A 27,730-nucleotide genomic window follows, 5' to 3' on the forward strand; every position below is an offset into this window, starting at 1 on the left:
CTGTAAAATCGCCTGTAAAAAGCCCAGAGGGAGTATCTTAGAGAGATCTCTCTGCCGCACCCGGCAGACACGGCTTTCAGACAGACGCTACGCTGTGAGCCGCTCACATGGGTTTTAACATACAATGGAGGATTCATCCTGCTTACACACACACACACACACACACACAGACACAGACACACACACACACACAGACACACACACACACACAGACACACACACACACACACACACACACACACACAGACACACACAGACACACACACAGACACACACACACACACACACACACACACACAGACACACACACAGACACAGACACACACACACACACACAGAGACACACACACACACACACACACACACACAGACACACAGACACAGACACAGACACAGACACAGACACAGACACACACACAGACACAGACACAGACACAGACACAGACACACACAGACACAGACACAGACACACACACACACACACACACACACACAGACACACACAGACACACACACAGACACACACACACACACACACACACACACAGTCAGAGTAAGGATGAGTCCCAAATGCCACCCTTTTCAGGATGTAGTGCACTACTTTAGACCAGAGCCCTAAAGTAGTGCACCATTGGATACCATTGGAGATACAGCCTGACTCCTGAGGGTTGGGTTAGTCAGGGTAGTCAGTAAAGCTGAAGCAGGAAAAATAGGGTAAACTCTACCTATCTCTTTACATTGTCTTGTCTCACACATAATCATGCATTCTGAATAGCTCTTTCACAAACCAACCTGGCAGCCGTTGATTCTGACGGTCTTCTGGGCTCCGTCGGCCCCAGTGGTGCCGCTGCATGCTGTAGTGGTGTATGTGTAGGTGAGCTGGGGGATGAGGATGGTCCGTTTGGTGGTGCCGGTGGAGATGGCTCTGAGGCAGGGCACACCGCTGCCCTGGTTGGTGATGGCTACTAGCCGGGTGGTCATTATGTTCACCGGGCTGGGGATGGTCGTTTGGGGGGAGGAGGTGACGTAGATGGTGTTGGTGGTTCCCTGGAGTCCTGGGAGCTGGGCCTGGACTGTCTCCTTCAGGCAGGTGAGGTTGAGGGGCTGCTCCTGTGGAACATGGGGGACCTGGGGCTGTGACTGGGGCTGCTTGGGAAGGGACAGGTCCAGGGGAAGATCTTGAGCCTCGCGCTCAGAGTCGACCTCAGTCTTCACGATGACCAGGCCGCTGGAGGAGAGGTTTAGTGGTGAGAGGGCCGAGGCTGAGACAGAGGGGGACGTCGAGGCAGGAGGTTGGGAAGATGATGTCTCCTGTGTTTGGGCTGAGGCCTGCTGCTCCTCTATCTCTGTCCCGCTCTTCTCTTGGTCTAGCTGGGTCTCTGTGCTGGAATCTGAAAGTCCAGAGTCATCTGGAGAGGAACCAGGGGGTCCGACCGTGATCTGACCTGACCGCATTTTCTCAAACCACTTCTTGACCACGTCCACGGGCAGGCTGACATTGTCAGAGATCTTGGCCAGCTCTTCCTCGGTGGGCTCTGCGTTTAAGGCGAAGTAGGCCTTGAGGAGTGAGAGCAGATTCTTTAGAGGATGCTGGCCTGGAGTTATCCCTGCCTCGGCCAGGAGGGTGGCGATGGAGGGGTCGAGGGTGGCGCTGTCACCTCCCTCCCCGTTGGTAGGTTTACAATGCTGGAGCATGTGCAGTGCATCCAAATCACCAGGACAGTTGTCACACAGTAGACACCTTGTCTTGCCTGTCAGGGCCTTTGGTGTCTCAGCTTCAGTCTCTGTCTCCTGCGTCTCCATCTCTGACTCGTGCTCCGAGTCGTCCGGCTCGGTCTTGTTGATGTGGAGGTCCTGGGGGAGTTTCTCTGTTACTTTGGAGGCGGGCTGTGGGTTTGTGGCACTGGCGGTGTTGGGAGGGGGAGCCTCCTGCTTGAGGAGCTGAGGGGTGGTGGGCTGCTGGGCTGGGCTTGGCTCCAGGCTGTAGTTAATGATGATCTTGGTGGTACCGTCCTGGTCCACGAAGCCAGGCAGGCTGATGGCTGAGATTACCTGCTGGCCAGCCTGTGTCACAAACCCCTGCTTGGAGGTCACCAGCCCGTTGGCCGTCCCCAACACCTGACGCAGCACGTTTCCATCCAAGGCCACCTTGGATATAAGAGGACCACCATAGATACAAGTTGTTATCCTCATTTTGCATCATCACACTTTAAAACCTTACTGTTGACATGCTACGTTTAGGACCATATCAACAGTGAACTTTTTGAGTAAAGAGATATTTTAAAATGCATTGTATACACACGTGTGGTTTAATTGTTTTCAATTGTTTGTTTTTTAAATTAAATCATTTAAGTAATTTTTTTCATTTCACTTCACCAATTTGGACTATTTTGTGTATGTCAATTACATGAAATCCAAATAAATAATACATTTAAATTTCAGGTTGTAATGCAACAATATAGGAAAAATGTCAAGGGGGGTGAATACTTTCGCAAGCCACTGTCGGTTTTTTATACCAATTGTAAATCAAATCAAACCTTGAGCATGTTCTGCAGGTCGCTGAGGTTAATAGTGATAGGAGACATCAGACCCATGGTGGGCAGTACCACCGCCTGGACCATGCCCTGAGGCAGCGCCGTGCCCTGAGGCAGCGCCACGCCACCATTAAACACCGTTCCATTCGTCCCCGCCGCCCCGTTAGGCGCCACCACCACCGGCTTGAACTCGTAATCCACAGGCTCAGATTTAATCTGAGTGTGGGGGAGCTGCTCCTGCAGGGGCTTGCTGTCTGTCTTCTCCCCCCGGAGGAGCACTCGGACTGGGGCTGCGGCGGGGCCAGAGGGCTGGGTCTGGCTGGGGGTCTGGTTGGAGACCTTAATGACTGGGCTGGGGTTGCCGTTGACAGGCACCATGCCAACACACTTCTTACTGCTGATGTGGGAACTGTAGGACCCTGAGTGTGAAAACCTCTTCTTACAGTTGGGGCACTCGTATGGCTTCTCTCCTGCAAAGAAAGAGATGTGTAAATCTAGGAAACAGCTGAACAGCTGAGGTTATGTTCCAAACGGCATCCTATTACCTAGATATTGCACTACATTTGACCAGAGCACCCTGTCAGGATAGGGTGCTACTATTTGGGACTCAGGTGAACCTATCGTTAACAAACAGGCCGAGGCAATAATAGCAACAGAATGACGACACATCGGCCAGGAGCACAGACTCAATAATGATCATAATCAAGACTCTGAAATAACAGAGCTGCATATTAGAAACATATCAAAGGAGAAACGGGTCGGTTCAGTACATCTGGACCACCACTGTGAATATAGGTGAGTTCAGTACATCTGGACCACCACTGTGAATATAGGTGAGTTCAGTACATCTGGACCACCACTGTGAATATAGGTGAGTTCAGGACATCTAGACCACCACTGTGAATATAGGTGAGTTCAGTACATCTGGACCACCACTGTGAATATAGGTGAGTTCAGTACATCTGGACCACCACTGTGAATATAGGTGAGTTCAGTACATCTGGACCACCACTGTGAATATAGGTGAGTTCAGTACATCTGGACCACCACTGTGAATATAGGTGAGTTCAGTACATCTGGACCACCACTGTGAATATAGGTGAGTTCAGTACATCTGGACCACCACTGTGAATATAGGTGAGTTCAGTACATCTGGACCACCACTGTGAATATAGGTGAGTTCAGTACATCTGGACCACCACTGTGAATATAGGTGAGTTCAGTACATCTGGACCACCACTGTGAATATAGGTGAGTTCAGTACATCTGGACCACCACTGTGAATATAGGTGAGTTCAGTACATCTGGACCACCACTGTGAATATAGGTGAGTTCAGTACATCTGGACCACCACTGTGAATATAGGTGAGTTCAGTACATCTGGACCACCACTGTGAATATAGGTGAGTTCAGTACATCTGGACCACCACTGTGAATATAGGTGAGTTCAGTACATCTGGACCACCACTGTGAATATAGGTGAGTTCAGTACATCTGGACCACCACTGTGAATATAGGTGAGTTCAGTACATCTGGACCACCACTGTGAATATAGGTGAGTTCAGTACATCTGGACCACCACTGTGAATATAGGTGAGTTCAGTACATCTGGACCACCACTGTGAATATAGGTGAGTTCAGTACATCTGGACCACCACTGTGAATATAGGTGAGTTCAGTACATCTGGACCACCACTGTGAATATAGGTGAGTTCAGTACATCTGGACCACCACTGTGAATATAGGTGAGTTCAGTACATCTGGACCACCACTGTGAATATAGGTGAGTTCAGTACATCTGTACCACCACTGTGAATATAGGTGAGTTCAGTACATCTGGACCACCACTGTGAATATAGGTGAGTTCAGTACATCTGGACCACCACTGTGAATATAGGTGAGTTCAGTACATCTGGACCACCACTGTGAATATAGGTGAGTTCAGTACATCTGGACCACCACTGTGAATATAGGTGAGTTCAGTACATCTGGACCACCACTGTGAATATAGGTGAGTTCAGTACATCTGGACCACCACTGTGAATATAGGTGAGTTCAGTACATCTGGACCACCACTGTGAATATAGGTGAGTTCAGTACATCTGGACCACCACTGTGAATATAGGTGAGTTCAGTACATCTAGACCACCACTGTGAATATAGGTGAGTTCAGTACATCTGGACCACCACTGTGAATATAGGTGAGTTCAGTACATCTAGACCACCACTGTGAATATAGGTGAGTTCAGTACATCTGGACCACCACTGTGAATATAGGTGAGTTCAGTACATCTGGACCACCACTGTGAATATAGGTGAGTTCAGTACATCTAGACCACCACTGTGAATATAGGTGAGTTCAGTACATCTAGACCACCACTGTGAATATAGGTGAGTTCAGTACATCTGGACCACCACTGTGAATATAGGTGAGTTCAGTACATCTGTACCACCACTGTGAATATAGGTGAGTTCAGTACATCTGGACCACCACTGTGAATATAGGTGAGTTCAGTACATCTGGACCACCACTGTGAATATAGGTGAGTTCAGTACATCTAGACCACCACTGTAAATATAGGTGAGTTCAGTACATCTAGACCACCACTGTGAATATAGGTGAGTCACAGTATCTGCATCCCAAACGGCACCCTATTCCCTATGTAGTACACTACGTTTGACCAGGGCCCATGGTACCCTATTCCCTATGTAGTGCACTACTTTTGAAGACAGCCCATGGTGCCCTATTCCCTATGTAGTGCACTACTTTTGAAGACAGCCCATGGTGCCCTATTCCCTATGTAGTACACTACATTTCAACACGGCCCATGGTACCCTATTCCCTATGTAGTGCACTACTTTTGACCAGGGCGAATAGGGCTCTGGTCAGGAATAGGGTGCTCTTTAGGATGCAGACACTACCCACTGGGGTCACACTGGTTGAATCAATGTTATTTCCACATCATTTCAATGAAATTACTGTGGCTGGTGGGTATGAGTCATGATGACGGTGTGTGTGTGTGTGTGTGTTGCCACGGCGACCGGTGCGATGCCAATTTGACTCACCGCTGTGGATGCGAAGATGCTCCTTCAGGTGGTGCTTATATTTAAAAGCCTTGGAACACTCAGTACACTTGAACTTCCTGTTCCCCCCTGTTGTTATTGTTGTGGTGGTGGTCTGGGGTACATGACGCTGGCAGACAGACAGGACAGACAGACAGCGGTGAGTGATTGGGATGTTTTGTAACGTCAGTATCCTGTTTAAAGAGTACTCTTGTTACTGTCTTGAAGGATGTGTTTTAATTCCCAGTAAAGCAGTAATAGACATATTTGTCTTGAATTACAGACACATTAATCAAATCGCTCCATTTAAAGAACAGGCTAAAAGGAGAATTCAAATAATTCTGAAACAAGGCAGGAAACCTGTGAGTCCTCCAACCACAGGGACATGGACATCGACAAGGACAGAAACAGGGACAGGGACGGAGAAGATACAGGGACAGGGACAGAGACAGAGAAGATACAGGGACGGAGAAGATACAGGGACAGTGACAGAGAAGATACAGGCACAGGGACAGGGACAGGGAAGATACAGGGACAGTGACAGAGAAGATACAGGGACAGTGACAGAGAAGATACAGGGACAGAGACAGAGACAGAGAAGATACAGGGACAGAGAAGATACAGGGACAGTGACAGAAGATACAGTGACAGAGAAGAGACAGGGACAGGGAAGATACAGGGACAGGGAAGATACAGGGACAGTGACAGAGAAGATACAGGGACAGGGACAGGGAAAATACAGGGACAGAGACAGAGAAGATACAGGGACATAGACAGAGAAGATACAGGGACAGAGAAGATACAGGGACAGGGAAGATACAGGGACAGAGAAGATACAGGGACAGAGAAGATACAGGGACAGGGACAGAGAAGATACAGGGACAGAGAAGATACAGGGACAGGGAAGATACAGGGACAGGGACAGAGAAGATACAGGGACAGGGAAGATACAGGGACAGGGAAGATACAGGGACAGGGACAGAGAAGATACAGGGACAGAGAAGATACAGGGAAAGGGACAGAGAAGATACAGGGACAGAGAAGATACAGGGACAGAGACAGAGAAGATACAGGGACAGAGACAGAGAAGATACAGGGACAGGGAAGATACAGGGACAGGGAAGATACAGGGACAGGGAAGATACAGGGACAGAGAAGATACAGGGACAGAGAAGATACAGGGACAGGGACAGAGAAGATACAGGGACAGGGACAGAGACAGAGAAGATACAGGGACAGAGAAGATACAGAGACAGAGAAGATACAGGGACAGAGACAGAGAAGATACAGGGAAAGAGACAGAGAAGATACAGGGACAGAGAGAGAAGATACAGGGACAGAGAAGATACAGGGACAGAGAAGATACAGGGACAGAGAAGATACAGGGACAGGGACAGAGAAGATACAGGGACAGAGAAGATACAGGGACAGGGACAGAGAAGATACAGGGACAGAGAAGATACAGGGACAGAGAAGATACAGGGACAGAGACAGAGAAGATACAGATACAGGGACAGGGACAGAGAAGATACAGGGACAGAGAAGATACAGGGACGGAGAAGATACAGGGACAGAGAAGATACAGGGACGGAGAAGATACAGGGACAGAGAAGATACAGGGACAGAGACAGAGAAGATACAGATACAGGGACAGGGACAGAGAAGATACAGGGACAGGGACAGAGAAGATACAGGGACAGAGAAGATACAGGGACAGAGAAGATACAGGGACGGAGAAGATACAGGGACAGATAAGATACAGGGACAGAGACAGAGAAGATACAAGGACAGGGACAGAGACAGGAACAGGGACATAAACTGAGACTAGGACAGAAACAGGAACAGACACAGAAACAGAGACAAGGGCTAAGGACAGAGACAGGGAATCAGGGACAGAGACACATACACACACACATACAGGTGCCTACCTGTACAGGATCCTTGTGTTGGTTCTTGTGTTGGGTCATATGACAGTCCAGTTGTGTCCGGTAGGTGAAGGTGTAGCTGCACTGGGAGCAGCTGAAGTTGTCCTCGCTCTTCTCGTGACGTAGCTTGATGTGGTCCTTCAGGGCCGTGCAGCGCTTGTAGCCCCGTGAGCAGTAGGGACAAGTCAGGAGCTGGGAGAGGGTGTCTGGCGTGCCTGGGACAGAGCGTGGAAATTAGTAGACTATGAAACAAAGAAGATATATTGGTGCCTGAAACTCAGAAGCTCTATAAGGGTATTGATTATGAGGGTCTCAGAATACGTCCCAAATGGCACCCTGTTCCCTAAATAGTGCACTACTTTAATGCGCCCTGGTCCAAAGTAGTGTACTACATAGGGAATAGGGTGCCATTTGGGACGTACCCAAAAACAGCAACAGTATGAGGGTCTCAGTAAGTGTTGAGTTGTAAAAGGTGCAGTGATGCAGCCTACCGGTCTTCTCTGAGACCCCTCTCTCAGACGCGCTCTTCTGTTTGTCGACCGGCGCCTTGGGGTAGATGACCGCTGTGTCTCCCTGCTGGATCATCTCCTTAACCCCCTCCTCTTCCTCCTCCTCCTCCTCCTCCTCCTCATCCTCCTCTTCTGAGCCACACTCCTCCTTCACTGTGACACAAACACAAACGGTTTACAATTACATTACACAATCTCAAATATGAATGTATAAGAAGTCTATGTACATAAAATATGAATGTATAAGAAGTCTATGTACATAAAATGTGTGTTGACAGGTATGTGGACTGAAATGTCACAGCAGTCAATAGTTAAAAACCACGAAGGCTTTACAATGATTTCTGATCTGGAATGTAGACCGTACATAGTCCTGTGCACACATTCCTTCCCTGAGACAACAGTCCTCTCTCCTCTTTCTGTGTGCAGTGTGCCAGTAGACAGCTGGAGGGCGCCACAGGGCCTATGGCCTCAACCAGCCTTCATGACCAGCCTTCCCTTTCACACAGCCATGAGTACAGACTACAGTACATTATAGTACAAGTCCCTGGGACAAGATCTCTCTCTCTCTCTCTCTCTCCCTCTCTCTCTCCCTTTATCTCTCTCTCCCTCTCCCTTTACCTCTCTCTCTCTCTCTCCCTCTCTCTCTCCCTTTATCTCTCTCTCTCTCTCTCTCTCTCCCTCTCCTTTACCTCTCTCTCCTCTCTCTCTCCCTTTATCTCTCTCTCTCTCTCTCTCTCTCTCTCTCTCTCTCTCTCCCTTTATCTCTCTCTCTCTCTCTCTCTCTCCCTCTCTCTCTCCCTTTATCTCTCTCTCCCTCTCCCTTTACCTCTCTCTCTCTCTCTCCCTCTCTCTCTCCCTTTATCTCTCTCTCTCTCTCTCTCTCTCTCCCTCTCCCTTTACCTCTCTCTCCCTCTCTCTCTCCCTTTATCTCTCTCTCTCTCTCTCTCTCTCTCTCTCTCTCCCTTTATCTCTCTCTCCCTCCTCTCTCTCTCTCTCTCTCCCTCTCCCTTTATCTCTCTCTCTCTCTCTCTCTCTCTCTCTCCCTCTCTCTCTCTCCCTTTATCTCTCTCTCTCTCCCTTTACCTCTCTCTCTCCCTCTCTCTCTCCCTTTATCTCTCTCTCCCTCTCCCTTTACCTCTCTCTCTCTCTCCCTTTATCTCTCTCTCTCTCTCTCTCTCTCTCTCTCTCTCCCTCTCTCCCTCTCTCTCTCTCTCCCTCTCTCCCTTTACCTCTCTCTCTCTCTCCCTTTATCTCTCTCTCTCCCTTTACCTCTCTCTCTCTCTCTCTCTCTCTCTCTCCCTCTCTCTCTCCCTTTACCTCTCTCTCTCTCTCTCTCTCTGTCTCTCTCTTTATCCCTCTCTAAGAAGGGGACCTAGCCCGAACCATAAACAACAGTCCAATCCTCCTCCACTAAACTTTACACCAATCCAGCCGACGTTTGGCATTGCACATGGTGATCTTAAGCTTGTGTGTGGCTGCTCGGCCATGGAAACCCATTTCATGAAGCTCCTGATGAACAGTTATTGTGCTGATGTTGCTTCCAGAGGCAGTTTGGAACTCGGTAGTGCTCGTTGCAACTGAGGACAGACGATTTTTACACGCTTCACGCTTCAGCACTCGGCGGTCCGTTTCTGTGAGCTTGTGTGGACTACCACTTTACGGCTGAGCCGTTGTTGCTCCTAGACATTTCCACTTCACAATAATAGCACTTACAGTTGACCGGGGCAGCTCTAACATGGCAGACATTTGACAAACTAACTTGTTGGAAAGGTCGCATCCTATTTCAGTGTCACATTGAAAGTCACTGAGCTCTTCGGTAAGGCCATTCTACTGCCAATGTTTGTCTATGGAGATTGCATGGCGGTGTGCTCAATTTTATACACCTGTCAGCAACAGGTGTCGCTGAAATAGTCAACTCCAGTTGAAGGGGTGTCCATATACTTTTGTATTTACAGTGCATTTGGAAAGTATTCAGACCCCTTAATTTTTTCCACATTTTGGTACATTACAACCTTATTCTAAAATAGATTTGTTTTATCTACACAAAACACACTATAATGACCAAGCAAAATATCAAATATTGTTATTCTGTTGAACACCTCCTGTCTGAATATTGGACTCCTCACCAATAAGAGAGGGAGCCCCAGGACAGCAACACAATTAGACCAAATCATGGGAAAACAAAAAGATAATTACTTGACCCATTGGAAAGAATGAACAAAAAACCAGAGCAAACTAGAACGCTATTTGGCCCTACACAGAGAGTACATAGTGGCAAAATACCCAAACTTAAGGAAAGCTTTGACTATGTACAGAGCATAGCCTTGCTATTGAGAAAGGCCGCCGTAGGCAGACCTGGCTCTCAAGAGGAGTGTCACGCCTATTCCCGCTCTTCCTCTCTGGCGCTCGAGGCCTTTCATTACACACACCTGTCACCATCATTACGCGCAGCAGCGCTCACTGGAATCATCTGGACTCCTTCACTTTGTTGATTGCCTTCCCTATTTCTGTCTGCTCCTCAGTCTGTGCCCCGTTATGTGTTCATGTCCAGACGCCGTCCGGTGCCATGTCCGGTGCTAATTAAATGTTCACGCCCATATCTACTGGGTGAAATACCACAGTGTGCCATCACAGCAGCAAGATTTGTGACCTGTTGCCACAAGAAAAGGTCAACCAGCGAAGAACAAACATCATTGTAAATACAACCCATATTTATGTTAATTTATTTCTCCTTTTGTACTTTAACTATTTGCACATCATTACAACACTGTACATAGACATAATGTGACATTTGAAATGTCTTTATTCCTTTGAAAGTTCTAAGTGTAATGTTTACTGTTAATTTTTATTGTTTATTTCACTTTTGTTTATTATCTACTTCACTTGCTTTGGCAATGTTAACATATTTTTCCCATGATAATAAAACCCTTGAATTGAATTGAGAGACAGAGAGAGAGACAGAGACAGAGAGAGAGACAGAGAGAGAGAGAGAGACAGAGAGACAGAGACAGAGAGAGAGAGAGACAGAGAGAGAGACAGAGAGAGAGACAGAGAGAGAGAGACAGAGAGAGAGACAGAGAGAGAGACAGAGAGAGAGAGACAGAGAGAGAGAGACAGAGAGAGAGACAGAGACAGAGACAGCGAGAGAGACAGACAGAGAGAGAGACAGAGACAGAGAGAGAGACAGAGAGAGAGACAGAGAGAGAGAGAGAGACAGAGAGACAGAGACAGAGAGAGAGAGAGACAGAGAGAGAGACAGAGAGAGAGACAGAGAGAGAGAGACAGAGAGAGAGACAGAGAGAGAGACAGAGAGAGAGAGACAGAGAGAGAGAGACAGAGAGAGAGACAGAGACAGAGACAGCGAGAGAGACAGACAGAGAGAGAGACAGAGACAGAGAGAGAGACAGAGAGAGGTCGACAAAACAATGTGTTTGAGTTCAAGAGAGAGGGCATATTGTAGTAAATGCAAAGCATGTGTTTTCTCTGTAGTTTTAATGAGATTTGGAGCCAGTAATGAGATCATTAAGATTGATTAAAAGGTGACACTAGAGAGGGATGTGACCTGAGGATATGTGTGTGTGTGTGTGTGTGTGTGTGTGTGTGTGTGTGTGTGTGTGTGTGTGTGTGTGTGTGTGTGTGTGTGTGTGTGTGTACGTGTGTGTGTGTGTGTGTACATGTTTTACTATACTTGTGAGTACCAGAAGTCCTCACAAGAATAGTAAACCAACTCAAAAGTGAGGACATTTTGCCAGTCCTCACTTGAAAAAAGGCTATTTCAGGGGTTAGATTAAGGGTTAGGATTAGAATTAGGGTTAGGATTAGAATTAGGGTTAGGATTAGAATTAAGGTTAGGATTAGAATTAAGGTTAAGGTTAGAATTAGGGTTAGGATTAGAATTAAGGTTAGGATTAGGATTAGAATTAGGGTTAGGATTAGAATTAGGGTTAGGATTAGAATTAAGGTTAGGATTAGAATTAAGGTTAGGATTAGAATTAGGGTTAGGATTAGAATTAGGGTTAGGATTAGAATTAGGGTTAGGATTAGAATTAGGGTTAAGGTTAGAATTAAGGTTAAGGTTAGAATTAAGGTTAGGGTTAGTGGTTAGGTTTATGGTTAGGAGTTTAGGTTAGGGTTTAAAATGGGAATCAATTGTTGGTTCCCAAAAAGTGTAATAAGACGTTGTGTGTGTGTGTGTGTGTGTGTGTGTGTGTGTGTGTGTGTGTGTGTGTGTGTGTGTGTGGTGTGTCTGTGTGTTGTGATGTGTGTGTGTGTCTGTGTGTTGTGGTGTGTGTGATGTGTGTGATGTGTGTGTGTGTGTGTGTGTGTGTGTTGTGGTGTGTGTGATGTGTGTGTGATGAGATGTGCGTGTTTGTGTGTGTCTGTGTGTGTGTGTCTGTGTGTTGTGGTGTGTGTTGTGGTGTGTGTGTGTCTGTGTGTTGTGATGTGTGTGTGTGTGTCTGTGTGTGATATGTGTGTGTGTTTGACCTGAGGACATACTGTCTGGTACACAGCTTTGTTCTTCCTCCATCACCACCCCTCCTCCACTTCCTCTAATTAACACCACATACTTCTCAATAGGCTCCCAAATGTGATAGAATCCAACCTATCGCCATGGATATCGTTAGGATGATTGACAGTCAATTACAGATACAGTTCACAGCCTGAAGAGAACAGCTCTTATTGGTTTCCTCTGCCAGCTAGTAGAGCTGAAACCATCGCTACGACGACTGAACACTTCTGCAGACAGCGAAAGCATTTGCCACAGGGAATTAAGTATTTTAAACGGTGCCAGGACCTGTGCCAGCAGACCCCGCCACTTCCTGTTTAGAGAAGCCCAGAAAGGGACCGGTGCAGACTGAGAGAACCATATCATTAGACTAGAATAGAATGAGTAGAATTAGAATCCCCATTCACCAGTCAAATTGCCATGGTCAGAGGTTCGGGCCGGTTCTACATTTACATTTACATTTAAGTCATTTAGCAGACGCTCTTATCCAGAGCGACTTACTCATTATATTTCTATGGGCTCTGCTGCTGAAGGCCCTCTCATAACAGGAGGGGAGGAGCCCAGGCTACAGGACTCCTGCTAACCCTCAAGTTTAACTCAACCATTTCACTTCCCATGACCTCATGCTTTACCGACACTCCAAAACAGTCCTACCTCTCGCTCTACCTCTCTCTCTGCCTCTCTCTCTGCCTCTCGCTCTACCTCTCGCTGCCTCTCTCTGCCTCTCTCTCTACCTCTCGCTGCCTCTCTCTCTGCCTCTGCCTCTCTCTCTACCTCTCGCTTTGCCTCTCACTCTGCCTCTCGCTCTACCTCTCTCTGCCTCTCTCTCTACCTCTCACTCTACCTCTCACTCTACCTCTCACTCTACCTCTCACTCTGCCTCTCACTCTGCCTCTCACCCTGCCTCTCACCCTGCCTCTCACCCTGCCTCTCGCTCTGCCTCTACCTCTCTCCTCCTTTTAATGATGTGCTTTGATCTCTCTGTGACTCATCAGACTTTAGTAATTCCCATTGAAAGTCAGAGCCTCAATGGAACAGGCAGATGTTCCATATCAGTGAGGAGTAAAAACAGGAAATCATCAGACCTGGATTGAAATACAATATATATATATATACTATCGGCACCAATAGAATGGTTGAAAAGGCGAGAGCCCCACCCATCTGCCACTCCAGGCAGGCTAGAACAAACACTCAAAGTTGTTGAACGATTTCAAGCTGTATGCAGCAGGAGAGAAATGGGTTGAGAAAGAGATGGAGAGAGAGAGATCTGGATAGAGAGAGAGAGATCTGGATAGAGAGAGAGAGATCTGGATAGAGAGAGAGAGAGAGATCTGGATAGAGAGAGAGAGATCTGGATAGAGAGAGAGAGATCTGGATAGAGAGAGAAATCTGGATAGAGAGAGAGATGTGGATAGAGAGAGAGAGATGTGGATAGAGAGAGAGAGAGATGTGGATAGAGAGAGAGAGAGATCTGGATAGAGAGAGAGATCTGGATAGAGAGAGAGGTGTGGATAGAGAGAGAGCGGTAGAGAGAGAGAGAGATCTGGATAGAGAGAGATATGTGGATAGAGAGAGAGAGATCTGGATAGAGAGAGATATGTGGATAGAGAGAGAGCGCGATCTGGATAGAGAGAGAGAGATCTGGATAGAGAGAGAGAGATCTGGATAGAGAGAGAGATGTGGATAGAGAGAGAGAGATCTGGATAGAGAGAGAGAGATGTGGATAGAGAGAGAGAGCGATAGAGAGGGAGATATCTGGATAGAGAGAGAGAGATCTGGATAGAGAGATATCTGGATAGAAAGAGAGAGAGAGATCTGGATAGAGAGAGAGATATGTGGATAGAGAGAGAGAGCGATAGAGGGAGAGAGATCTGGATAGAGAGAGAGAGATCTGGATAGAGAGAGAGATATGTGGATAGAGAGAGAGGGCGATAGAGGGAGAGAGATCTGGATAGAGAGAGAGATCTGGATAGAAAGAGAGAGAGAGATCTGGATAGAAAGAGAAAGATCTGGATAGAGAGAGAGATCTAGATAGAGAGAGAGAGATCTGGAAAGAGGGAGAGAGATCTGGATAGAGAGAGATAGATCTGGATAGAGAGAGAGAGATCTGGACAGAGAGAGAGAGATCTGGATAGAGAGAGATAGAGATCTGGATAGAGAGAGATAGAGATCTGGATAGAGAGAGATAGAGATCTGGATAGAGAGATCTGGATAGAGAGAGAGAGAGAGAGATCTGGATAGAGAGAGAGAGTGATAGAGAGAGAGAGGGGGAGAGAGATCTGGATAGAGATAGATCTGGATAGAGAGAGAGAGCGATAGAGAGAGAGAGAGAGAGAGGGAGTGAGAGAGATCTGGATAGAGAGAGAGAGCGATAGAGAGAGAGAGAGAGGGAGAGAGAGAGATCTGGATAGAGAGAGATAGAGATCTGGATAGAGAGAGAGAGTGATAGAGAGAGAGAGGGGGAGAGAGATCTGGATAGAGAGAGATCTGGATAGAGAGAGAGCGATAGAGAGAGAGGGAGAGAGAGAGATCTGGATAGAGAGAGAGAGAGGGAGAGAGAGAGAGCGATATAGAGAGAGAGAGGGAGAGAGAGAGATCTGGAGAGAGAGAGATCTGGATAGAGAGAGAGAGATCTGGATAGAGAGAGAGAGCGATAGAGAGAGAGAGGGGGAGAGAGATCTGGATAGAGAGAGATCTGGATAGAGAGAGCGATAGAGAGAGAGGGAGAGAGAGAGATCTGGATAGAGAGAGAGAGAGCGATATAGAGAGAGAGAGGGAGAGAGAGAGATCTGGATAGAGAGAGAGATGGAGAGAGAGAGATCTGGAGAGAGAGAGAGATATGGATAGAGAGAGAGAGAGCGATAGAGAGAGAGAGTGAGAGGGAGAGAGAGTGTGTGACTGTGTGTGTGCGTGTGTCTGGGCGTGTTAGTGATTTAACAGCTGCCTCCAGCTCCACTGACCTTTGACCTTAACTTCCTGTTTCTTAACATCAGGCCCCAAAGCAGCCTCCTGTCCAGGGCCCATATGGACCACAGACCAGGTCCGAGTAGTGCACTAGTGAATAGGGCGCTAATTTGGAACGCTAACTTCAGTGTGTAACAAACACTGGTCTCTAGTGTCTGAATAGCTATACATGACTAAAGACAATGTGTTGATCTCTGGAGCTTTGTGAGAAAAGGCAGGTGCCAGACATACATTACCAACAAAAGGTACTGTGTTGTACAATTGACAAACTTAATTTAAGAAAGTTATGTTGTTTGACAAGCTCGTTCATTAACCGAGTTAAACATCGACTCGACCCACTGATGGACTGTTCTATTATCCATGGTGGCATTTTGATTTAAACCGGTAAACAACACAGACAGTGTTTAATTCCTAAAAACAGCATAAGTGTAGAATGTGACAGGTTGACATTTATTGGGATGAATCTTGTCCTGGAGGCAGAGCTGAGCGATTTCCACTAGATGGGCCAGCTGCAAACTCAAAATTGGCTGTAATCAAAACAATTCTATAAAGAACTAACATTAGCTTTTTTGGTATTCATTTAAGGTTAGGGTTAAGCATAAGGATAGCAGTGTTAAGTGTTAGGGTTAAGGTTAAAAATCCGATTTGATGGTTTTGTGGCTGCCTCCAGTAGATGACTCATCCCAATAAATGCCAACCTGCTATAGAACGATGAAGACAAAAGGGAGGAGAGGCAACCAATACATAACCAGCTGAGAGGAGGGTGGGGCTGGCTGAGAGGAGGGTGGGGCTGGCTGAGAGGAGGGTGGGATAGGCTGAGAGGAGGGTGGGGCTGGCTGAGAGGAGGGTGGGGCTGGCTGAGAGGAGGGTGGGACTGGCTGAGAGGAGGGTGGGGCTGGCTGAGAGGAGGGTGGGGCTGGCTGAGAGGAGAGGAGGGTGGGGCTGGCTGAGAGGAGGGTGGGGCTGGCTGAGAGGAGGCTGGCTGAGAGGAGGGTGGGGTAGGCTGAGAGGAGGGTGGGGCTGGCTGAGAGGAGGGTGGGGCTGGCTGAGAGGAGGGTGGGGTAGGCTGAGAGGAGGTGGGGCTGGCTGAGAGGAGGGTGGGGCTGGCTGAGAGGAGGGTGGGGCTGGCTGAGAGGAGGGTGGGTGGGGCTGGCTGAGAGGAGGGTGGGGCTGGCTGAGAGGAGGGTGGGTGGGGCTGGCTGAGAGGAGGGTGGGGCTGGCTGAGAGGAGGGTGGGACTGGCTGAGAGGAGGGTGGGGCTGGCTGAGAGGAGGGTGGGGCTGGCTGAGAGGAGGGTGGGGCTGGCTGAGAGGAGGGTGGGGTAGGCTGAGAGGAGGGTGGGGCTGGCAGAGAGGAGGGTGGGGCTGGCTGAGAGGAGGGTGGGGCTGGCCAAGACGAGGGTGGGGCTGGCTGAAAGAAGCTGAGAGGAGGTGGGGCCATCTGAATGAGGCTGAGAAAAGGGTGGGGCTGGCAGAGAGGAGGGTGGGGCTGGCAGAGAGGAGGGTGGGGATGGCTGAGAGGAGGGTGGGGCTGGCTGAGAGGAGGGTGGGGCTGGCTGAAAGAAGCTGAGAGGAGGATGGGGCTGGCTGAGAGGAGGGTGGGGCTGGCTGAAAGAAGCTGAGAGGAGAGTGGGGCTGGCTGAGAGGAGGGTGGGGCTGGCTGAGAGGAGGGTGGGGCTGGCTGAGAGGAGGGTGGGGCTGGCTGAGAGGAGGGTGGGATAGGCTGAGAGGAGGGTGGGGCTGGCTGAGAGGAGGGTGGGGCTGGCTGAGAGGAGGGTGGGACTGGCTGAGAGGAGGGTGGGGCTGGCTGAGAGGAGGGTGGGGTAGGCTGAGAGGAGGGTGGGGCTGGCTGAGAGGAGGGTGGGGCTGGCTGAGAGGAGGGTGGGGTAGGCTGAGAGGAGGGTGGGGCTGGCTGAGAGGAGGGTGGGGCTGGCTGAGAGGAGGGTGGGGCTGGCTGAGAGGAGGGTGGGGTAGGCTGAGAGGAGGGTGGGGCTGGCTGAGAGGAGGGTGGGGCTGGCTGAGAGGAGGGTGGGGCTGGCTGAGAGGAGGGTGGGTGGGGCTGGCCGAGAGGAGGGTGGGGCTGGCTGAGAGGAGGGTGGGTGGGGCTGGCTGAGAGGAGGGTGGGGCTGGCTGAGAGGAGGGTGGGACTGGCTGAGAGGAGGGTGGGGCTGGCTGAGAGGAGGGTGGGGCTGGCTGAGAGGAGGGTGGGGCTGGCTGAGAGGAGGGTGGGGTAGGCTGAGAGGAGGGTGGGGCTGGCAGAGAGGAGGGTGGGGCTGGCTGAGAGGAGGGTGGGGCTGGCCAAGACGAGGGTGGGGCTGGCTGAAAGAAGCTGAGAGGAGGTGGGGCCAGCTGAATGAGGCTGAGAAAAGGGTGGGGCTGGCAGAGAGGAGGGTGGGGCTGGCAGAGAGGAGGGTGGGGCTGGCTGAGAGGAGGGTGGGGCTGGCCAAGACGAGGGTGGGGCTGGCTGAAAGAAGCTGAGAGGAGGTGGGGCCATCTGAATGAGGCTGAGAAAAGGGTGGGGCTGGCAGAGAGGAGGGTGGGGCTGGCAGAGAGGAGGGTGGGGATGGCTGAGAGGAGGGTGGGGCTGGCTGAGAGGAGGGTGGGGCTGGCTGAAAGAAGCTGAGAGGAGGATGGGGCTGGCTGAGAGGAGGGTGGGGCTGGCTGAAAGAAGCTGAGAGGAGAGTGGGGCTGGCTGAGAGGAGGGTGGGGCTGGCTGAGAGGAGGGTGGGGCTGGCTGAGAGGAGGGTGGGGCTGGCTGAGAGGAGGGTGGGATAGGCTGAGAGGAGGGTGGGGCTGGCTGAGGAGGAGGGGGCTGGCTGAGAGGAGGGTGGGACTGGCTGAGAGGAGGGTGGGGCTGGCTGAGAGGAGGGTGGGGCTGGCTGAGAGGAGGGTGGGGCTGGCTGAGAGGAGGGTGGGGCTGGCTGAGAGGAGGGTGGGGCTGGCTGAGAGGAGGGTGGGGCTGGCTGAGAGGAGGGTGGAGAGCTGAGAGGAGGGTGGGGCTGGCTGAGAGGAGGGTGGGGCTGGCTGAGAGGAGGGTGGGGCTGGCTGAGAGGAGGGTGGGGCTGGCTGAGAGGAGGGAGGGTGGGGCTGGCTGAGAGGAGGGTGGGGCTGGCTGAGAGGAGGGTGGGGCTGGCTGAGAGGAGGGTGGGGCTGGCTGAGAGGAGGGTGGGGCTGGCTGAGAGGAGGGTGGGGTAGGCTGAGAGGAGGGTGGGGCTGGGAGAGAGAGAGCTGAGGGTGGGGCTGGCTGAGAGGAGGGTGGGGCTGGCCAAGAGGAGGGTGGGGCTGGCTGAAAGAAGCTGAGAGGAGGTGGGGCCAGCTGAATGAGGCTGAGAAAAGGGTGGGGCTGGCAGAGAGGAGGGTGGGGCTGGCAGAGAGGAGGGTGGGGCTGGCTGAGAGGAGGGTGGGGCTGGCTGAGAGGAGGGTGGGGCTGGCTGAAAGAAGCTGAGAGGAGGATGGGGCTGGCTGAGAGGAGGGTGGGGCTGGCTGAAAGAAGCTGAGAGGAGAGTGGGGCTGGCTGAGAGGAGGGTGGGGCTGGCAGAGAGGAGGGTGGGGCTGGCTGAAAGAGAGGAGGATGGGGCTGGCAGAGAGGAGGGTGGAGCTGGCTGAGAGGAGGGTGGGGCTGGCTGAAAGAGACTGAGAGGAGGGTGGGGGTGGCTGAAAGAAGCTGAGAGGAGGGTGGGGCTGGCTGAGAGGAGGGTGGGGCTGGCTGAGAGGAGGGTGGGGCTGGCTGAAAGAGACTGCTGAGAGGAGGGTGGGGGTGGCTGAAAGAAGCTGAGAGGAGGTGGGGCTGGCTGAGAGGAGGGTGGGGCTGGCTGAAAGAAGCTGAGAGGAGGATGGGGCTGGCTGAGAGGAGGGTGGGGCTGGCTGAAAGAAGCTGAGAGGAGAGAGGGGGGCTGGCTGAGAGGAGGGTGGGGCTGGCAGAGAGGAGGGTGGGGCTGGCTGAGAGGAGGATGGGGCTGGCAGAGAGGAGGGTGGGGCTGGCTGAGAGGAGGGTGGGGCTGGCTGAAAGAGACTGAGAGGAGGGTGGGGTGGCTGAAAGAAGCTGAGAGGAGGGTGGGGCTGGCAGAGAGGAGGGTGGGGCTGGCTGAGAGGAGGGTGGGGCTGGCTGAGAGGAGGGTGGGGCTGGCTGAAAGAAGCTGAGAGGAGGATGGGGCTGGCTGAGGAGGAGGGTGGGGCTGGCTGAAAGAAGCTGAGAGGAGAGTGGGGCTGGCTGAGAGGAGGGTGGGGCTGGCAGAGAGGAGGGTGGGGCTGGCTGAGAGGAGGATGGGGCTGGCAGAGAGGAGGGTGGGGCTGGCTGAGAGGAGGGTGGGGCTGGCTGAAAGAGACTGAGAGGAGGGTGAGAGGGGGGTGGCTGAAAGAAGCTGAGAGGAGGGTGGGGCTGGCTGAGAGGAGGGTGGGGCTGGCTGAGAGGAGGGTGGGGCTGGCTGAAAGAGACTGAGAGGAGGGTGGGGGTGGCTGAAAGAAGCTGAGAGGAGGGTGGGGCTGGCTGAGAGGAGGGTGGGGCTGGCTGAGAGGAGGGTGGGGCTGGCTGAGAGGAGGGTGGGGCTGGCTGAGAGGAGGCTGGCTGAGAGGAGGGTGGGGCTGGCTGAGAGGAGGGTGGGGCTGGCTGAGAGGAGGGTGGGGCTGGCTGAGAGGAGGGTGGGGCTGGCTGAGAGGAGGGTGGGGGTGGCTGAAAGAAGCTGAGAGGAGGGTGGGGCTGGCTGAAAGAGACTGAGAGGAGGGTGGGGCTTGCTGAGAGGAGGGTGGGGCTGGCTGAAAGAAGCTGAGAGGGTGGTGCTGGCTGAAAGAAGCTGAGAGGAGAGTGGGGCTGGCTGAGAGGAGGGTGGGGCTGGCTGAGAGGAGGGTGGGGCTGGCTGAAAGAAGCTGAGAGGAGGGTGGGGCTGGCTGAAAGAAGCTGAGAGGGTGGTGCTGGCTGAAAGAAGCTGAGAGGAGAGTGGGGCTGGCTGAGAGGAGGGTGGGGCTGGCTCAGAGGAGGGTGGGGCTGGCTGAAAGAGACTGAGAGGAGGGTGGGGCTGGCTGAGAGGAGGTTGGGATTGGCTGAGAGAAGGGTGGGGCTGGCTGAAAGAGACTGAGAGGAGGGTGGGGCTGGCTGAGAGGAGGTTGGGATTGGCTGAGAGGAGGGTGTGGCTTGCTGAAAGAGGCACTGCTAATACAATGTACAATCAAATGAAATGTTATTGGTCACATACGTATGTTTAGCAGATGTTATTGCAGGTGTAGTGAAATGCTTGTGTTTCTAGTTCCGACAGAGCAGTAATATCTAATAATAGCAGCCTCCGTCTGCTTTAACAGTGTAACGTCAAATGTATTATCAGGCCAATCTCCTACGGTGACGGCAGCCATTACGTGTACTCTCAAAAAAACACAGTTACAGACGCACAAATATTAAATCTCCCTGTTATTGTTATGGTGAGAGGTTAGTATGTCTTGGGGGGGTATGATATAAACTGCTAACCTCCCTGTTATTGTTATGGTGAGAGGTTAGTATGTCTTGGGGGGGTATGATATAAACTGCTAACCTCCCTGTTATTGTTATGGTGAGAGGTTCGTATGTCTTGGGGGGGGTATAATATAAACTGCTAACCTCCCTGTTATTGTTATGGTGAGAGGTTAGTATGTCTTGGGGGGTATGATATAAACTGCTAACCTCCCTGTTATTGTTATGGTGAGAGGTTAGTATGTCTTGGGGGGTATGATATAAACTGCTAACCTCCCTGTTATTGTTATGGTGAGAGGTTAGTATGTCTTGGGGGATGATATAAACTGCTAACCTCCCTGTTATTGTTATGGTGAGAGGTTAGTATGTCTTGGGGGGGGGGTATGATATAAACTGCTAACCTCCCTGTTATTGTTATGGTGAGAGGTTAGTATGTCTTGGGGGTATGATATAAACTGCTAACCTCCCTGTTATTGTTATGGTGAGAGGTTAGTATGTCTTGGGGGGTATGATATAAACTGCTAACCTCCCTGTTATTGTTATGGTGAGAGGTTAGTATGTCTTGGGGGGGTATGATATAAACTGCTAACCTCCCTGTTATTGTTATGGTGAGAGGTTAGTATGTCTTGGGGGGGTATGATATAAACTGCTAACCTCCCTGTTATTGTTATGGTGAGAGGTTAGTATGTCTTGGGGGTATGATATAAACTGCTAACCTCCCTGTTATTGTTATGGTGAGAGGTTAGTATGTCTTGGGGGGGTATGATATAAACTGCTAACCTCCCTGTTATTGTTATGGTGAGAGGTTAGTATGTCTTGGGGGGTATGATATAAACTGCTAACCTCTCTGTTATTGTTATGGTGAGAGGTTAGTATGTCTTGGGGGGGGTATGATATAAACTGCTAACCTCCCTGTTATTGTTATGGTGAGAGGTTAGTATGTCTTGTGGGGGGGGTATGATATAAACTGCTAACCTCCCTGTTATTGTTATGGTGAGAGGTTAGTATGTCTTGGGGGGGGTATAATATAAACTGCTAACCTCCCTGTTATTGTTATGGTGAGAGGTTAGTATGTCTTGGGGGTATGATATAAACTGCTAACCTCCCTGTTATTGTTATGGTGAGAGGTTAGTATGTCTTGGGGGTATGATATAAACTGCTAACCTCTCTGTTATTGTTATGGTGAGAGGTTAGTATGTCTTGGGGGGGGTGGTATGATATAAACTGCTAACCTCCCTGTTATTGTTATGGTGAGAGGTTAGTATGTCTTGGGGGGGTATGATATAAACTGCTAACCTCCCTGTTATTGTTATGGTGAGAGGTTAGTATGTCTTGGGGGGTATGATATAAACTGCTAACCTCCCTGTTATTGTTATGGTGAGAGGTTAGTATGTCTTGGGGGGGTATGATATAAACTGCTAACCTCCCTGTTATTGTTATGGTGAGAGGTTAGTATGTCTTGGGGGGTATGATATAAACTGCTAACCTCCCTGTTATTGTTATGGTGAGAGGTTAGTATGTCTTGGGGGTATGATATAAACTGCTAACCTCCCTGTTATTGTTATGGTGAGAGGTTAGTATGTCTTGGGGGTATGATATAAACTGCTAACCTCCCTGTTATTGTTATGGTGAGAGGTTAGTATGTCTTGGGGGTTATAATATAAACTGCTAACCTCCCTGTTATTGTTATGGTGAGAGGTTAGTATGTCTTGGGGGGGGTATGATATAAACTGCTAACCTCCCTGTTATTGTTATGGTGAGAGGTTAGTATGTCTTGGGGGTATGATATAAACTGCTAACCTCCCTGTTATTGTTATGGTGAGAGGTTAGTATGTCTTGGGGGGGTATGATATAAACTGCTAACCTCCCTGTTATTGTTATGGTGAGAGGTTAGTATGTCTTGGGGGAGGTATGATATAAACTGCTAACCTCCCTGTTATTGTTATGGTGAGAGGTTAGTATGTCTTGGGGGGGTATGATATAAACTGCTAACCTCCCTGTTATTGTTATGGTGAGAGGTTAGTATGTCTTGGGGGGGTATGATATAAACTGCTAACCTCTCTGTTATTGTTATGGTGAGAGGTTAGTATGTCTTGGGGGGGTATGATATAAACTGCTAACCTCCCTGTTATTGTTATGGTGAGAGGTTAGTATGTCTTGGGGGGTATGATATAAACTGCTAACCTCCCTGTTATTGTTATGGTGAGAGATTAGTATGTCTTGTGGGGGTATGATATAAACTGCTAACCTCCCTGTTATTGTTATGGTGAGAGGTTAGTATGTCTTGGGGGTATGATATAAACTGCTAACCTCCCTGTTATTGTTATGGTGAGAGGTTAGTATGTCTTGTGGGGGGGTATGATATAAACTGCTAACCTCCCTGTTATTGTTATGGTGAGAGGTTAATATGTCTTGTGGGGGGGGTATGATATAAACTGCTAACCTCCCTGTTATTGTTATGGTGAGAGGTTAGTATGTCTTGGGGGTATGATATAAACTGCTAACCTCCCTGTTATTGTTATGGTGAGAGGTTAGTATGTCTTGGGGGGGGTATGATATAAACTGCTAACCTCCCTGTTATTGTTATGGTGAGAGGTTAGTATGTCTTGTGGGGGGGTATGATATAAACTGCTAACCTCCCTGTTATTGTTATGGTGAGAGGTTAGTATGTCTTGTGGGGGGGTATGATATAAACTGCTAACCTCCCTGTTATTGTTATGGTGAGAGGTTAGTATGTCTTGGGGGGGTATGATATAAACTGCTAACCTCCCTGTTATTGTTATGGTGAGAGGTTAGTATGTCTTGGGGGTATGATATAAACTGCTAACCTCCCTGTTATTGTTATGGTGAGAGGTTAGTATGTCTTGGGGGGTATGATATAAACTGCTAACCTCCCTGTTATTGTTATGGTGAGAGGTTAGTATGTCTTGGGGGGGTATGATATAAACTGCTAACCTCCCTGTTATTGTTATGGTGAGAGGTTAGTATGTCTTGGGGGTATGATATAAACTGCTAACCTCCCTGTTATTGTTATGGTGAGAGGTTAGTACGTCTTGGGGGGGGTATGATATAAACTGCTAACCTCCCTGTTATTGTTATGGTGAGAGGTTAGTATGTCTTGGGGGTATGATATAAACTGCTAACCTCCCTGTTATTGTTATGGTGAGAGGTTAGTATGTCTTGGGGGGGGTATGATATAAACTGCTAACCTCCCTGTTATTGTTATGGTGAGAGGTTAGCATGTCTTGTGGGGGTATGATATAAACTGCTAACCTCCCTGTTATTGTTATGGTGAGAGGTTAGTATGTCTTGGGGGGGTATGATATAAACTGCTAACCTCCCTGTTATTGTTATGGTGAGAGGTTAGTATGTCTTGGGGGGGTGTATGATATAAACTGCTAACCTCCCTGTTATTGTTATGGTGAGAGGTTAGCATGTCTTGTGGGGGGTATGATATAAACTGCTAACCTCCCTGTTATTGTTATGGTGAGAGGTTAGTATGTCTTGGGGGGTATGATATAAACTGCTAACCTCCCTGTTATTGTTATGGTGAGAGGTTAGTATGTCTTGTGGGGGGGTATGATATAAACTGCTAACCTCCCTGTTATTGTTATGGTGAGAGGTTAGTATGTCTTGGGGGGTATGATATAAACTGCTAACCTCCCTGTTATTGTTATGGTGAGAGGTTAGTATGTCTTGGGGGGGGTATGATATAAAACTGCTAACCTCCCTGTTATTGTTATGGTGAGAGGTTAGTATGTCTTGGGGGGTATGATATAAACTGCTAACCTCCCTGTTATTGTTATGGTGAGAGGTTAGTATGTCTTGGGGGGGTATGATATAAACTGCTAACCTCCCTGTTATTGTTATGGTGAGAGGTTAGTATGTCTTGGGGGGGTATGATATAAACTGCTAACCTCCCTGTTATTGTTATGGTGAGAGGTTAGTATGTCTTGGGGGGTATGATATAAAACTGCTAACCTCCCTGTTATTGTTATGGTGAGAGGTTAGTATGTCTTGGGGGGTATGATATAAACTGCTAACCTCCCTGTTATTGTTATGGTGAGAGGTTAGTATGTCTTGGGGGGGGTATGATATAAACTGCTAACCTCCCTGTTATTGTTATGGTGAGAGGTTAGTATGTCTTGTGGGGGGGTATGATATAAACTGCTAACCTCCCTGTTATTGTTATGGTGAGAGGTTAGTATGTCTTAGGGGGGTATGATATAAACTGCTAACCTCCCTGTTATTGTTATGGTGAGAGGTTAGTATGTCTTGGGGGGTATGATATAAACTGCTAACCTCCCTGTTATTGTTATGGTGAGAGGTTAGTATGTCTTGGGGGGTATGATATAAACTGCTAATCTCCCTGTTATTGTTATGGTGAGAGGTTAGTATGTCTTGGGGGGTATGATATAAACTGCTAACCTCCCTGTTATTGTTATGGTGAGAGGTTAGTATGTCTTGGGGGGGGTATGATATAAACTGCTAACCTCCCTGTTATTGTTATGGTGAGAGGTTAGTATGTCTTGTGGGGGGTATGATATAAACTGCTAACCTCCCTGTTATTGTTATGGTGAGAGGTTAGTATGTCTTAGGGGGTATGATATAAACTGCTAACCTCCCTGTTATTGTTATGGTGAGAGGTTAGTATGTCTTGGGGGGTATGATATAAACTGCTAACCTCCCTGTTATTGTTATGGTGAGAGGTTAGTATGTCTTGTAGGGGGTATGATATAAACTGCTAACCTCCCTGTTATTGTTATGGTGAGAGGTTAGTATGTCTTAGGGGGGGTATGATATAAACTGCTAACCTCCCTGTTATTGTTATGGTGAGAGGTTAGTATGTCTTGGGGGGGTATGATATAAACTGCTAACCTCCCTGTTATTGTTATGGTGAGAGGTTAGTATGTCTTGGGGGGGGGGGGGGTATGATATAAACTGCTAACCTCCCTGTTATTGTTATGGTGAGAGGTTAGTATGTCTTAGGGGGTATGATTTTAGGGGTTATTTTGTCTGTCATAGTTGAAGTGTACCTATGATGAAAATTACAGGCCTCTCATCTTTTTAAGTGTGAGAACTTGCACAATTGGTGGCTGACTAAATACTTTTTTGCCCCACTGTATCTCTACTACCATATATATCTCTACTACCATATATATCTCTACAGCCATATATATCTCTACAGCCATATATATCTCTACTACCATATATATCTCTACAGCCATATATATCTCTACTACCATATATATCTCTACTACCATATATATCTCTACTACCATATATATCTCTACAGCCATATATATCTCTACTACCATATATATCTCTACAGCCATATATATCTCTACAGCCATATATATCTCTACTACCATATATATCTCTCAAGCCATATATATCTCTACAGCCATATATATCTCTACAGCCATATAGATCTCTACTACCATATACACTTGTTTTTCAACCACTCCACACATTTCTTGTTAACAAACTACAGTTTTGGGAAGTTGGTTAGGACATCTACTTCGTGCATGACAAGTAATTTTCCAACAATTGTATACAGACAGATTATTTCACTTATAATTCACTGTATCACAATTCCAGTGGGTCAGAAGTTTACATACACGAAGTTGACTGTGCCTTTAAACAGCTTGGAAAATTCCAGAAAATGATCGCATGGCTTTAGAAGCTTCTGATAGGCTAATTGATATAATTTGAGTCAATTGGAGGTGTACCTGTGGATGTATTTCAAGGCCTACCTTCAAACTCAGTGCCTCTTTGCTTGACATCGAGGGAAAATCAAAAGAAATCAGCCAAGACCTCAGAAAAAAGATTGTAGACCTCCACAAGTCTGGTTCATCCTTGGGAGCAATTTCCAAACACCTGAAGACCAGGGTTATTCGGAGAGAGAGGGAGAGAGCATTACTTGTATTTATTATTGTTCTCATTATGGCTGTTGTCTGTCTGTCTGTCCGTCTGTCTGATCATGTTGATAACACCAGGTGGAGTGACCCTCATCCTCTCTGCTTTCTGAAAATCAGCCAGGTTCTTAAAAGCTCCCAGCCTCACAACTAATACCCAGTACCACACAGAGGAGCCGGGTGGCGCCAACAGTGGGAAATGAAACCAAGACAATAATGGAGGACCCACCACCCCGGTCCTTCTCTCCTTCTCTCAGAAAAGACACCAACAAAAGGCGGATCGAGAAAATTAACATTTTCTTCAACAATTTTCACAAAGCGTGATGTGAATTTTTTTTTTTTAATTCAAATGCTTTGGTTGCATTCTCTGGCACTGAATCCCTTTTCAACCAAGATAGTGTGTTTCTTTGTCATGAAGAACTCTGGCTGGTATAAGAGGTATTTGGTGAGTGAGGAGTATACTGTGTGAGACAGATGGGAGCAGCTGGAGGGATTAGAAGCCACAACTGTTTCCAAATGGACAGTTAGTTAGTACATGCTTACAGCTGTCCACAGTGTTGGCACTGGGTTCCTGGACAACACAGGAGGCTACTGAGGGGAGGACGACTCATAATAATGGCCAGAACAGAGAAAATGGAATGGCATCAAACACCCTGTTCCTGGAGAGCTACCGTCCTGTAGGTTCTCTCTCTAACCCTGTCCCTGGAGAGCTACCATCCTGTAGGTTCTCTCTCTAACCCTGTTCCTGGAGAGCTACCGTCCTGTAGGTTCTCTCTCTAACCTTGTTCCTGGAGAGCTACAGTCCTGTAGGTTCTCTAACCCTGTTCCTGGAGAGCTACCGTCCTGTAGGTTCTCTCTCTAACCCTGTTCCTGGA

The 27,730-nt window shown here is 48.8% G+C and overlaps 1 protein-coding gene across 1 annotated transcript in view; it reads right to left on the reverse strand.

Moving 5' to 3' along the window:
* Positions 1-27,730, reverse strand: part of LOC115114030 (zinc finger E-box-binding homeobox 1-like) — a 171,945-nt gene that overhangs the window by 10,757 nt on the left and 133,458 nt on the right. The window contains exons 3-7 of the mRNA XM_065013709.1: positions 8,014-8,184; positions 7,526-7,737; positions 5,601-5,727; positions 2,538-3,004; positions 793-2,148 (exon numbers count right to left, since the gene is read on the reverse strand). Coding sequence (XP_064869781.1) covers positions 793-2,148; positions 2,538-3,004; positions 5,601-5,727; positions 7,526-7,737; positions 8,014-8,184 — 2,333 coding nt within the window. The remainder of the gene's footprint in view (positions 1-792; positions 2,149-2,537; positions 3,005-5,600; positions 5,728-7,525; positions 7,738-8,013; positions 8,185-27,730) is intronic.

Source organism: Oncorhynchus nerka, linkage group LG9b (genome assembly GCF_034236695.1).
Source record: "Oncorhynchus nerka isolate Pitt River linkage group LG9b, Oner_Uvic_2.0, whole genome shotgun sequence".
NCBI lineage: Eukaryota > Metazoa > Chordata > Actinopteri > Salmoniformes > Salmonidae > Oncorhynchus > Oncorhynchus nerka.